The 14,238-nt window shown below is 42.7% G+C and overlaps 1 protein-coding gene across 5 annotated transcripts in view; it reads right to left on the bottom strand.

Moving 5' to 3' along the window:
- The window catches only part of SVEP1 (sushi, von Willebrand factor type A, EGF and pentraxin domain containing 1), a 128,111-nt gene that overhangs the window by 2,933 nt on the left and 110,940 nt on the right, over positions 1-14,238 (bottom strand). For all 5 annotated transcript variants that reach the window (XM_080574207.1, XM_080574206.1, XM_080574204.1 and 2 more), the window contains 5 exons: positions 13,853-14,029; positions 12,790-12,960; positions 7,152-7,247; positions 4,506-4,601; positions 1,718-1,811 (listed from right to left, as the gene is read on the bottom strand). In XM_080574207.1, coding sequence (XP_080430333.1) covers positions 1,718-1,811; positions 4,506-4,601; positions 7,152-7,247; positions 12,790-12,960; positions 13,853-14,029 — 634 coding nt within the window. The remainder of the gene's footprint in view (positions 1-1,717; positions 1,812-4,505; positions 4,602-7,151; positions 7,248-12,789; positions 12,961-13,852; positions 14,030-14,238) is intronic.

The raw sequence follows: 14,238 nt of genomic DNA, 5'->3' as shown, positions 1-14,238 counted from the left end.
AGGTTTTAAGTCCTCAGCACAGTATCATACCCAGTAAAGAGCCACCGGGGGCGAGGCCAATGTTTAACAAAATACAGAACAGATCCGACTGCCTGTTTCTGTCATCTTCCCTCAGCCCCTCCAGTTCTGTGTGGAAAGTTTCCTCTCAAACAACCCTTGAAGGGATGAGCTATTGGACCACAAGCCTACAGGGCCAATCGTCCACCTTCTCTCGGGTTTCACAATGCTGCTTGTAGCTGTGGACCTGCACAAAAAAAACAAAAAACCAAAAAAAACAAACCAACCAAACAAAAAAAAACCAACCACCCCACAAAAAAAACAACAACCAGACAACAATAAAAAACCAAACCAAACCAAACCAAAACCAAACAAATAATACACACACACAAAAAAAATAATAACAAGAGCAGTCCAGTTTGGTAACAGCCTGAAACTCTCAGAGGGTTATTCTCAGCGATAAACTCTAGAATTTTTGGCTGATAAATCCAGCGGATTTGGGCTCCCCTGCTTCATATTCTAAATGGAAATATGATCAGACTTTAGATCTGTAACTTTCAGCCTAAAGCCAAATACTGTTTGTTGGCAGTAAATTTAAGCTGCTTCACTTATATATATATATATATATATAAGCACAAATGAAAACTATTCATTTTGGACAACATAATTTCTGAAGCAGGTACCTCTTCTGGAGCTTTAAGATGAATGGTACATCAGAGAGACAGGCTGTCATGGCTGGTGAGGAGTTGAGGTACAAATATTTTTGCCAGTATGTGTTTTATGGCCCTCATTAATCTTCCATGTGGGGAGCAGGAGAACTCACGCTGCACGTTGTGTTATTGTATCTGATTCCTGACCACAACAACATCCTTACAATTCCACCTGCCTTCCATCTTCAGGGCCGTAAATGGCTCTTAATGGCAGCGTGGAACAAAGCAGCTTTCCAAAGGCAGCTGGGTCCTGCTCAGACTCCCCTGGAAGCCAAATGCCCGAACTTCACAAATCATCTTTAAAAAACAAAGCTGCAATTAAGGCTTTTAGATGCTGCCTTGCATTGCGATGGCAATTGCTGATTTGAAAACCTCCGCTACTGGCCCTGTTAGACATGAATCAGCAAACCAAAGCACAAGCACAGGTAAAATTCTGCAAAAGAGAGCATACGTGAACAAGATCTAAGGCCAGTCCTTGTGGCTCCTGGCACAGGGATGGCACTGGCAGGCAATCTGAACTGGGACTTGACTCGAAGTCACTGTGTTTTATTCTAAATAATGACACCACCCAACACTAAGTGTAAGAAGAATTATCATTTACAACGCCTGTTGCATAGCCCTAGTCTGCAACTTGGACGCAGCTGAGGTATACAGAGTTCAAACTGAATGCTTGCTGAGAGTAGGCAACCCGGCTTTCCTGAAGAACATCCTGTATTACATCAGAGCAAACACCTCCACTTACAGCATTACAATAAGGCTAAACCTTGCAGGTTTGCCTGCTTGCTCACACATAAATGTGCCATTTCCTGTGATTTCCATACGTTTGGCAACCACGTGGCAGAGCAGTCTCTAAGGTCTTTCCAGACTGCCCATAAACGGTGAGTTGTCCAGTTACCACTGATTTACAGGACCTAGAGATGCTCTTCTGCGAAATTAATTGCAGTCTTCAAAGTTACTGCTCAGTAGGAGCCAAACAGCATAGCCATGGGAGAGCACTCAGCAACACTTACCTAGAGCAATCATGTCCAGTCCATGATGAGGGGCAATAACATCGATTTGGTCGTATGCACTTCCCACCGTTTAAACAAGGCGACTGGCAAACAGCTGCATACAAATGTACACACACATTGTGTTAGTGAGAATACCAAATCGAAGCTGTTAAGGAACGGCACACTGAAAATCCAGCCTGCATTGTTCTGTTACAAACAGACTGCACTCAAAGCTACAACAGTAAATGTCAGCTTCGGGCTTCTTGTAAAAGATGATTTGCTTTGGAAAGGGCAGTCTTAGAGGCTCATCTCTGCTGAATGTGATTTGAACCTCTCCACTAATTCTTTTGTCTGCTGCACTATATGACCTGCATTGAAGAGCCAGTACATGTTTTTATGTTGCCTTAAAAATTCTGTTCTTTTTGCCCCAGATTGAGGCAGAAAAGGAATGCAAGTGGGAACAGGAGGAGGGATTAGAAAAGAAAAGTCATAAGATCAACAGAAAAATAGGCCTCATTTCTAGGAAGAAAACGTAGATGTTTATTTGACAGGAATGTGATGGCTGAACAGCAGCCAGGACAAGCAGAAACCAGATGTGGTAAAAAGTCCAGAAAGAGGTAGAACAAACAGGGAATTAAAGGTCAAGAAGCCATTTACACATCAACAGCAGGCAAGGAGTAAGAGTTCACACAATGGCACCTGTATGGAGACAAAGAAAGTAAGCAGAGAATGACAGCAAGTTCGTAAAAGGCACTGGATATCCCTAAGATGTGTGACTAGGGGGTATGGGGCATCTGAATTAGGGAACAAGCACAAGCCTTCCTCATATGATAGTGCCGGGAAACAGCAGCACCTGCTTTTGTGTGACAGCCAAACCTAAGGATATCAGGCAGCCAAACAGAGAAAGTGAAAGCTTCGAGGCTTCCTATCAGTTTTGAGACTAGGAGATAAAGCACCACACAATTTACAGAACAGATTCAGAGATTCACTTAATGAGCTCCTTCCTACACAAACATTTCTAACACCGGGTTGCTGAAAAGCATGAAGTCTTTCAAGCAGATAACAACATATTAAGAGGATAGACTTAAAGACACCAGGGAAGAGAAACTTTGGGTAGTACTTTTGCCAGTAATATGCATCACTGGAAACACTGATTAGAATAGAATTACAGGAAATGGAAATGAGTAATCCCAGGAATGTGTAAAGGAGATGGAAATAGTCTACTTGACTCCTCTGGGCCAAAACACAACAAACAATGGCAGGAGGTTATAAAGAGAGACCATCCCTGTGCAATTAAGTGTGCCGGGCTTCTCATATTGAAAATGACTTCAGATTCTGGAATGAAGAATATGAATGAAACATCTTCACCTCTCACTTCATTTACCTAATTATTCCTGTGAGACCAGCAGTTAATCCAGATATTTCCCATTTCACTTTGCTCTGTTATGGTAAAACGTCACAACCAGGAAGTGAAACAAGAATTGGTGTAGTAACTTCATAAATGGTGCTTGTGTACTTTGTTGAATGGATTTTGGCACAGATGGAGTTGTCCACCAGATTTTTTCCTTGAGCTACTGAGAAGCAAGTCAGCCTGAACAGATTTGAATTGCTGGCCCAGAACTAAAAAAGCCATCTGTTCTTCCAAACACCTATGCTGTTACAGCTGCAAAGTTTCCAAAATACTTGAGGAAATACGGCATTACGTGCTAGGCTAGTGTCCCTTCAAAAAACAGCAGTTCTGAGTTATATTGGTTACTCTGAAATTTTGAACATGAACATTCATTAACAACAGCATGCATTCTTCTTGGAGTTCACCCAATTAACCACTTGAAAGACCTGCAGGAAGGCAAAGCCCAGCTTTCATGTTAAGGCCCTGTTAGCGCTCAGTTAAGGTGCACCTGAACAACAAAAATACAGTGAGCAAACTCTATAATAATTTAAAAAAGTAGTTAACATTTATTAATGATTGAGATTCAGTAATGATTGAAAGACATTTCAATGATCACTCTGTCTCTATGAGTTTTATTGGCTATTTCTACAGGGACAAGTTTTTAAAAAGCTGCCTTTTGTTCAGACTTGTGGAGCCAAGTATGCCAAACCTTGGTTCAAATATTACCTGTAATTGCAAATCAGCTTCACCTAACACAAACTGACTTGCCAGGACACAGGTCTGGCACCTAGAATCGCTCCCCTGACTACCCTGGTGTGCTACATGCCATTGAAACTCAGTTAGGTGCAAGCAACAGATCCACTCTGCACATTATGTTTGTTCACAGAACTTAGGTGATACCTAAGCGATCCATGAAACCATTAAACTCAACCATCCTTAAATACATCCTTGCTTTGCTCTGCCATCTCTTATTATCTTTGCACTTAGGCACCAAGTGGGAATCCCCCACACCAGACAGCTATGTGGTGAGAAACCTCAGCAAAACCTGCAACTTGCTTCTGAGTCCAGTGGTGAAATGCGTACAGTAATGAGTGAGTACATAAACAATGTCCTGGCTCTTCTGTGAAGCTCATATACTATCCTCTCGCTACTGTACTTCTTTTTGCAGACAGCCCTCTTCTGAATGCTGTTTGTCCTTTCTGGGACTAAATTTCTCTGAGGATTGTTAAGATGCATCATGGACTACTCTGAAAATAGTCTGCAGCTGAGGACAGCAAATGCTCAGGGAATATTATTTTAGGACTGGGTTTTCCTGTGAGAAGCCTGTGAGTTGCTAAAGAGTCCTTAGTAAACTGTGCTATGTATTGACAGCAGAGTCACAAAAAATTAGAAAAAAAATGCAGGTAAAAGGCGTTTTACCTGTATGGCACCGTGATCCAGTCCATCCAGCAGGGCAGTCACACTGGTAAGGAGCCACACAGCGACCTCCGTTGAGACACGGCAGAATGCATATTGCTAAGGAGATGGGAAGATAACCAGTAAGAATAATAATCTCTGCAAGTGCAGAGGAAGGTGTGTAAGAAAAGAACTTACGTTTATTTAGAAACTCTACTCTCGAGGTGTTTGTATGCAGCATCAGAGAAGTTGAGCACAATCAACCCACAAGGCATGAGCAGCAACTACCACTGGCTTGGTGGGCACAGAAGAGAAGGAATGGTGACAGACAACGCACAGACTGAAGCAATTTCTAGAGTCCTCGAGATGCCTGTAGGCTCTGTGCTCACTGGAAAGGAGCTAGGCCTGTTTGCTTGTTTCTCACCTGTAATACCCATAGACAATGCCCACCTCTGCAATGGTGGTTAGCAAAAAATCAGTTCACGCTTTAATCACATGTAACTGGAGTATTTCTGGATTCCCTAGGGTTCCACAGTGCAACATCCAAAACAAGGGAACTACACGCTGCTCGTAGGAAAGCCCTGGTCTGGACCAGGGAAAACATGCTGGGACAGGTGACACCACAAGCCTCGCAGTGAGAGACAGCTCCAGCAGTACAAGGCATTTTGGGTGCAACGGGCTGACTGTGGCTGTAAGCTTTGGGGAACAAAGACACCAGAGCACTGCTGCGTCATACCAAGTAGTAGATGGCCCATGACCAATCAACCTATGCTGTGCCAATGAGGACATCTGCAAAATGTTGCAATGTGCAAACTGTTTGTGATTTATGTACTTTTGTACATAAAGGTGTATGTACATAAAAGATTTAAATACCTTTCAGTACTTGAAGGGGACTTACAAAAAAGATGGGGCGCAACTCTTTGCTCAATCAGGTAATGACAGGATGAGGGAAAATGGTTTTAAACTAAAAGAGGAGAGATTTAGATTAGAGGTTAGGAGGAAATTCTTCAGTCAGAGAGTGGTAAGGCAGTGACACAGGCTGCTCAGAGAGGTTGGGGGTGCCCCATCCCTGGAGGTGCTCAAGGCCAGGCTGGATGGGGCTTTGGGCAGCCTGGTCTGGTGGGAGGTGTCCCTGCCCATGGAAGGGCAGTAGAACTGGGTGATCTTTGAGGTGCCTTCCAATCCAGGCCATTCTGTGATTTCTATGATTCTATGATTTAAGAACCTTCATAAAATAACCATCTCTACTACCCTAACTGAATGGAGTACTTGTGTGAACACGCTCTCACAGGAGCAAGAGTTGAGCTGGGCCTTGAATTTGGACCCATGTGAGGCACTTCTAAGGGAGTTTTGTTCTGGGAGGATGGACGGGGGCTGCAGAGGGCTGATGGACGCAGTTTCTTCCTCTTCTGCTGCATAGTAGAGATCAAGCTGAGCAGGTACAGTCAGCTTGGGTAAGAAAGGAATGGTGAAATTCTGGGAGTTCACGGGACTAATATATATCACCAAGATTTACTCTTGTCTATATCATTAAATGAGTAGTGCTCTGCATGTTTTTCAACATGGTCAGGCCTTTCTCAGAAAGATGTACCTGTCTTATTATCTGTGAAATGTACCATGAGGTAGGAAGCGACTGAATTATATCAAAACTCTGTGGCCTCACCTGGGGCCTGGCCCTGACAGATCAGTGCTCACTGCTAGCACTCGAAAAGCCCTTTGACTTCCAGAACAGGCCCTCAGCACCAAAGACTAAACCTATCTTTTCTGTTCACTGCTGTACCTTGCTTGACAAGCAATACTGCAGAATTAAGGTGGCATTAACCAATTGTGGAAAGCCTTTTCTCCTCATTACCTATGTCAAAGTAAAGAAAAAAAATAAAAGAGGGCTATTGCCTGTGTCTGCCTGAACTGTAATCTAACTAGTCAGCTGTCTGTTCATTTTCCCCATAAAGGAAAACAGGGTCAGAACTGGGATGACAGATCAAAATGTCTAGGGGCACAGAATTTGTCTTCTGGTTCTGAAGAATGCATTAGGTATCGTTACTAATGTTAAGGTAAGGAAATCAGTTGTGGCATTCCCAACACAATTCTGCCAGCCACAGGGCTCAACCCCCCTCCTGCTGAAAATGTCCAACATACAGGGCCGAGTTTGCATGCTTGGCTACGGTGGTACTGCCAGCACGAAGGGCATGACCTCGCCAACCCTTTGTGTTAAGAGCACTGCCAAAGAAATGGGAAATATGGCAAAACCTGGCATCTCCAATGCCACCCAGCGAAGTTCTGACAGACCCAGAAGTCAGATTTGGCTGTTCCCAACCAGAACAGATCCAGTTCTCTAATTACACAGCGGCCCAGGCCAGGAAAAGCCAGTCTAGCATTTGTAGGGCAGTGGAACACAGGTCACAAAGGAAAGGATGGAAAGGTGCCACAGCTGTATTATCTGAGCAGCTATTACTATCACAGCTGTATTATCTTTTTATTGGTGTTAGAGGACGGCCATTTGTCTAGAAACAATCAATTGCTTAGTCATTTCTAGTCTAATTTGTCATGCAGAACGAAGTTACGATTTTTATGTTTTTGGCTCTTATGCCTTTAATTTTCCCACTCAGCAGTAAATTCACTTGTCTCACCTACAACATCCTTAAAAATTACTCTATGGATGATACATACGCTCTTCACAGAGACGACCCATCCAGCCATCTGGACACGAGCAGGCATTTGGTCGCTCACAGACTCCACCATTCTGACACGGGAACCGACAGACAGCTGAAAACAGAACAATTTCATGACCATCTCAAGAAGGTTAATTAGAAAATCAGTAATTCAGAATCTTAGACAGATTTTTGCAGTTGTAAGGTTTCACGCAGGACAAACACACAGTAAAGTTCAGAAGCTTAACTTGGTTTTGATTTCAAGGGCGACATCATTTTCTAGCTGTGTGCATGTGACTAGGTATGGTAAGCGAGAGCACAGAGGGAAGCATACATAATACTTTCCTCATTATTTACAGTGCACCATTAAAACAACCCATTAATGTCCTTGAACAATGGCAAGAATGACAAATAATATGTTTTTAGAATGGTCTGGTAAATTATCCGGACAATGCTTCAAGGCTAATACTGTGCTTTACTTGTCTCCCCCCCAGAAAAAAACTATTACCCATTTTTTTTCCTCTTCTTGATAAAATCAAGCTTCCTTCTAACCTTGGTATGAAGCACCAAGATAATGCTGTCTGGCACAACGCAAGGTTTGTCGAAAGTGAGATAAAACACTGCGGTTGCACACGGAATTTTTATTGCACTATCATCCAGAGTAATGAGGAGTGCCCTACAAAGGGTGCAACAGTGGCACAGCAAAGTGTTTACCTGTGGAACCAAAAGCATGATTATAAACCTCATTCAGCATTCATGCTGACTGCTTTTCTGTGGCTCACATACCTGCTAATAAATACTTGATCATACAAGTGATGAATTTGAAGCGGGCTCTAACACACCACCCCAGTAAGTTGCCTGAACTCAACAGGCTTTGGACTTCATCATCTTTTGTACAACACTGCACTGTATCTTGGCTAATATTTCCAGGAAAACCAGGACTACTTTACAAAACTGGGTGGCAAGCTAAGTACAAACACATTAGACTTAAAGATCATTGGAGCAAGTACAATCCCTCTCATGTTCATGTACACGCCATATACATAAGATCAAAAAATGTGGCTTCTAGATGGTACTACAGAACAAATAAGTAATCAGACAAACTTCTAATTAGTGGTAGTTATGAACACAGAGTAACCTCAGAAAACTCAGTCTGAACTGTTAATTGCATCCTATCTTCAATTAGTTACTAGCTGAGCAAAATAAGGCTGTTTAGCCTTTGAAAGTATTTCAGATCTTTTTCAAATGCTAGTATTAACTACAAGCAGTGGTTTAGCACACTGGTTCAGACCTGACTTCCACACTGGAAAGAACGCAAATCTTGCATTGACAGAGCAGAACTTGAGTCACTCTTGCAACTAAACCATGCCAAGCTGCAAGTTACAGCTTGGAGTCCATTGAAAGCCTTAGCTGAAGCTTTAGCTTTTTTAAAAACTCAAGAACTTTCCCATCAAATGTCATCTGATAATGAGATTGGGAAGAGACCTTATGCCCTGACAGGTTCACAGAAGTTGCAATATTTTCAGAGGTATTTGGAACGATCTTTGTTGTAAAGATATCTAAGAACATACAGACAGCTTGTCTCTAGGTGTTGACTGAAGTGGAACAGTGTGCCAAATAGATTTCTTCTGTGCAATGAAAAATTATGAAAGTTGAATCAAAAAACATTTGAAGTTTTGAAGGTGTCTGTGATCCAGACCACTGAAAAGATGTTCCATGAAAGTATAATAGGATATTAAGTAAAGGGCTGGTATATAAATTAAAAGCCAATTTAAATTCAAGGCCGCCCCCCATGTGGTTTCTGCAATTTATTCTCTCTCATGCTGCTGATGGAGAAGATGTGTACATTTCATGAGTTGCAGAAGTTGCTTTGGATTCAGGATCTCAGTCAGAGGTATGCTTCTATTGGATTTTTGCCCAGGACCCCTGTTTGTGAAACTCTGAAGAATTAATAAGTACCATCCCTAGGTGTGCTCTTGTTATACACCAGTTTACAAAGGGAGAGGCTCTATGTGTCTGTAGCTGTAGGGATTATTATTCACTCAGCAGACAAAAGTAGAGAAAGGCTTGGAGCAAGAAATTAAGTTGGGATCTCGTTCTCTTTTTCTACTTCTGTGAAAGCAAGCAGGAGAAATGCAGTCCTGATCTACTGAAAAAAAAATGGGAATCATTAATTGCAACTTCAGTTTCTGGTAGCACATCTCACATCCACAGTATCAGTCTTAATCTTTGAGACTCCACACTTTATAAATCCATGCTGATAATTATTTCCAACCATTACACTGCTGCAAGACCAATTTGGGTAAGAAGAGGTAAAAAAGAGATTTAATTTCTGTCAAAAAACTTTTATGTGGTAGCAAGTGAACAGTTTCCTGATGCCTCTGCTGCCCCTCAGAATGCTCGTCTGCTAGCTGGGTACCAACCTTTTGGTTAGCTGCTCCATGCCAGAAGACCTCTCCCAGCCAACAAGACGTGGGCAGAAAGCAAATACCTGACACAGATTTTAGAGCATTTCAGAGAGGAGAGAGAGGAGTTCAACAAGCTGTGTGAATCTGTGAAGTCTGATGAGTTCCACTGGTGTTTATGTTTGTCAGATCCAGCCTAATACTTCTCACCCCTGAAACTCAGATTGGAATCTGGCCTGCAATCACTAGCTCGTAGTGATTCAGCCAAGTGCAGCTGTGGTTACAGCTCTTCCACAGAAGCCAACAAAGTCTGCTTTTTAATTACAATATTTACGTTAACTAACCTGTTCAACCGGGCCAGTATGTTTCAAGCAGGCTCAGGACATATTAATAATCAGCTCACAGAGCCAAAGAGAAGAAATGCAGGATGAATCATTGCAAACAGTGCTTTCATGTTGCTTCTGATGTACACCACAAAGGCTTGGGTCCTGTAGGCCTTTTGTTAGGCAAATCCCCCAAATGAATTATAAAGCAGTTCTGAAAGAGTATTTTGACATGTGTCATGAAAACACATCAGTCCCCTCAGAAGCATCTTTGGTCCTTTTTAGTTTCCCTTTTAGGTGAAAGGAGGAGGGAAATTGTTATTTTTCTCCCTTAATATACCAAAAGGCAAGTTTTTCCACTTTGTTTAGTTGCACTACCCTAATCATCTGTCCACCTCATCACTTTGTATTTCAAAATAATCCCAACACTTATTCCTCTGAATAGTCCCATGAATTCAGTGGTATTGGAAACAGGATGTTTAACAGTTTTTTGCATATCATCCCTTTCAGTTTGTTAGCCAACAATGGCAAGAACCTCTTTTAGCAGAAGACTACAGCCCTTGGCATAAGGTAGTGTTCTGTGTAACTAAAAACTAGTAAATAAGAATAAAAACTAAAACTGATGATTTTAAGGAGGCAGCTGAAGAATGCACAGTGTTACAGTCTGGAGATAACATAAAAAGAAATTGCTAATAAACACGTAGCTTAGGTAGAGTAGCTATTGTGCTGAGATCCCCTGAATTCTGTAGCCTCCACAGTTTAGAAGGAAATAATAAAATCCTCAGTAAGCTTTTCAGAAAGGACTTGATTGTTTGTGAGGGTAAGTTTCCAAAAGGACTTCTGGATAACTCCAGGCATCTGAAATAACTCAGGTGCTTTTACCACAAATCTCCTCTACTTGGCTGCTTGACAGCCCACTCGTCGGGGCAATGCCAAACCATGAGCACATTACTAGCAAAAACATGGTTTTCAGAAGTAGCTTCTCTATTCCTGAAAAGTTCAGGAGTTACAAATCCACTTTACTGGCTCTGTGCCTCCTCAAAACAACCTGCTGATCTGTGATTTTTAGGCAAGGCAATTTTAACTATTGCATTTGGACTTTTAACAGAGAGCCTGCTTTCACAAAGGAGGGCAACTCAAATTATCTAGGTCTTAACATCCATATTTTGGTGGCAGAATTCAACAACAATAAAAAAAACACTACCAAAGGGACACTGATTACTCAGGCTAAGCACTGTATAGAAACTTCCAACAGCAAGGGGTTTCTGATCTAAACAGAAAGATGGCAGTGGAGGGAGGAAGTATTGCTGCTTCAATTTTAGACATGAGATGCTGAGACACTTGCAAGGGCAGAGGCAGACCTGACAACTTTGATTGCGATTTTGATGTTTCCAGATCAATGTTCTGGCACGTAGAATCATTAAGGTTGGAAAAGACCTTCGAGATCATCTGGTCCAACCATCCCCCTACCACCAATGTCACCCACTAAACCATGCCCCTAAGCACCACGTCCAACCTTTCCTTGAACACCCCCAGGGACGGTGACTCCACCACCTCCCTGGGCAACCCGTCCCAATGCCTGACTGCTCTTTCTGAGAAGAAATGTCTCCTCATTTCCAACCTGAACCTCCCCTGGTGCAACTTGAGGCCATTCCCTCTCATCCTATTGCTTGTTATCCGTGAGAAGAGGCTGACCCCCAGCTCCCCACACCTTCCTTTCATGTAGTTGTTGAGAGCAACAAGGTCCCCTGAGCCTCCTCTTCTCCAGACTAAACAACTCCAGTTCCCTCAGCCGCTCCTTACAGGACTTGTGTTCCAGGCCCTTCACCTGCTTCATAGACCTTCTCTGGACACGCTCCAGGGCCTTGATGTCCTTTCTGTAGTGAGGGGCCCAAAGCCAAACACAGTACTCAAGGTTCGACTTCACCAGAGCAGAGTACAGGGGGACAATTCTCTTCTGCAGGAATTCTCGAGCTTTGGGAATGTGACTGCTTATGACTGCCACTGATGTGCCCTAAGGTTTTTACTTCTAATGCTCATGTTTCTGAACAGAACACCTAAGGCTTAGTTTGTACTCTAGTGGCTGTTACACCATCTGAGGTAAGATTTCAGGCTGCAGCTAACTCACACAGCTATATAGTGACCCGGCAGCAGGAGGGCTAGTCAAGCTTCTGGTGGGGAAATGGCAGGTGGCAAGGTCTCTTCCATGACAGCTGTGTGACCCTTTGTTTTCAGTTAGTGCTTGAATATTCTTATATCTGCTTTTAACTGTATAGTTTGTCGTCTATGTTTTGTGTTGTTTTCCCCCATTTTCTGCTTAAAATTGATCATTTCTACAAATCTTCAGTGTGAAAGAGTTAATTCTGTAATTTATAGAAGTCAAGGATGGAAAGGTAAGACTTTGTACTTGGTATTTTGCTAAAATCACAAATTTTCTGCAGTACTTAGTGTGCACTATTTAGTGAGCTGTACCAACCTATCCTGAAGTACTTTATTGCAAAAGAGTTTTCAGGAGCTGCCAAGCTCTAAACACAGCAAGAGGCCAACCACCCATTCAATCTCTTACTTGTGTTTTATGCAGTGCTTGAAAAAATGACCAGGAGTGCTTTATTTGAAACAGCCTAGCATGTCAACAAGATGACTAGTTCTGCGTCCTTCTTACAAAAGATGTGGGAAAGAGAATCTGAAGTGTGGGATGCAACACTGCAGGAAGAGAAACCACAGGGTTAGTAAGGACTAGAGAGGAAAAATCAGGATGACCTCTCTTTCACTTGGAAATAAAGCAACACCCTGCACTTAACATGCCTGGGGTGAAATCACAGCTGCACTGAAACCAGCAAGAATTTGGCTTTTGTTTCTACTGCAGCTAGGATGACACCTCCATGCTTATGGCTAGTTAAGAAATACTTCTGTTCAAAAAAATACTTACCTTTGCAGGTAGGTGGTGTTGTCCATGTTCCATTTTCTAGGCAAATGCTTCGCAGGGGCCCCTCCAGCATGTAGCCACTGTAGCAGGAATAGGTGATCATGTCTCCATACTGATAGAAGCTACCACGGATGAGAGCATTCTCTATGTGAGCTGGGGGCCCGCAAGATATCTCTAAACAAAAGAAATCACCCAGAGGCTGGTGAGCTACAAAGCCTGCATGACATGGTTTCCAACTCTTTTGTTTCCAACAGCTTTGCCCGCAGGACTCAGGAGATGCTGAGACATCTCTGATGAAAATGCAGCAAGTGGGACTTCTCCACAGAGCAGGTACCCACAGGGCGAACCTGTTTGTACTCTCTCGCGAGCACCAGCAAGGATGGAGAAGACCAAAGCATGGAGAGGACCAGCAACAGCAATTTTAAGTAATGCAACAATGACTGAATCTACCAGACACAGCAGAAACTTTCAGATGGTCCTAGGAAATACATGAGACTGGGTTTGCAGGGTGAGGCGATGTCATTGTCTGTGCTAACCAATACTGCTTGTAAGAAGCCAAAAAGCCTGAAAAAGGACTTCATGCCTTTTATCAGTGTCAATGAATACAATGAAAGAACACCTCTCCCTACAGCCCTTGTCTCAATCTCACTGGAATCATTCTCAAGACATTCAGGGTATGCAACAGTCAAACACAGCTGCATTGCTTGCAAAAGATAAATTGAAAAGAAAATTACAGCAGAGCCTAACGGCCAGTAGCATGAGTGCACCTGGGGCATCAATTCATAGACTTATTCTGGATCTTTTTCCTGAAATAACTCTCTTAGAAAGAAGATATAGCTCTTTTATAGAGCTTCTTTGGTTGCTTTTATGAGCCAGGGTCTCTAGAAGCAACCCTGCTCTCCATAAGACAATTGTAGATAAAAATGCTGTTCTTTATGGATAACTGCATCTAGATAGAGAACTTTGCTAACATGTCTGTGCTGTTATGCTCCTGTGTAATAGAGATGTGTCACCAGCCCTACAGAAACAGACCGTGTCCTCGCAGAACTGCAACACCTGTACTTACTTTCACACTTAGCCGTTGTCGGAGTCCAAGTCTCATCGGCATTACAGGTGATCACAGCCTGCCCTTTCAGCTGGTAGCCTTCCCTGCACCTGATGGAGACATTCTGCCCAACATAAAAATCCACCTCGGAGAGAAGGGCATTCTCTGGGATTATGAAAGGCACAGGGCAAGGGTTTGCTGTTCAAAGAAAAGGTGTGAGGGAAAAGGAAGGAAAAAGAGAGGAAAGGAAGGAAGAAAGAGAGAACTTTATTTCTGCGAATTTCAAAATCAAATCATATGAAGAGCAATAGAAATGGATGCCACTCACAAGTCCCATGTGTAATTTGATGTAAAGTTATGAGATTTGGATTATAAAATAAAGTTAAAAGGTTTGATTCTCTGCTGTC

This window comes from Anser brachyrhynchus (assembly GCF_964034855.1).
Source record: "Anser brachyrhynchus genome assembly, chromosome: Z".
Lineage (NCBI taxonomy): Eukaryota > Metazoa > Chordata > Aves > Anseriformes > Anatidae > Anser > Anser brachyrhynchus.
The sequence above is the reverse complement of the archived record's forward strand: the minus strand, read 5'-3'. Positions and strand labels throughout refer to the sequence as shown.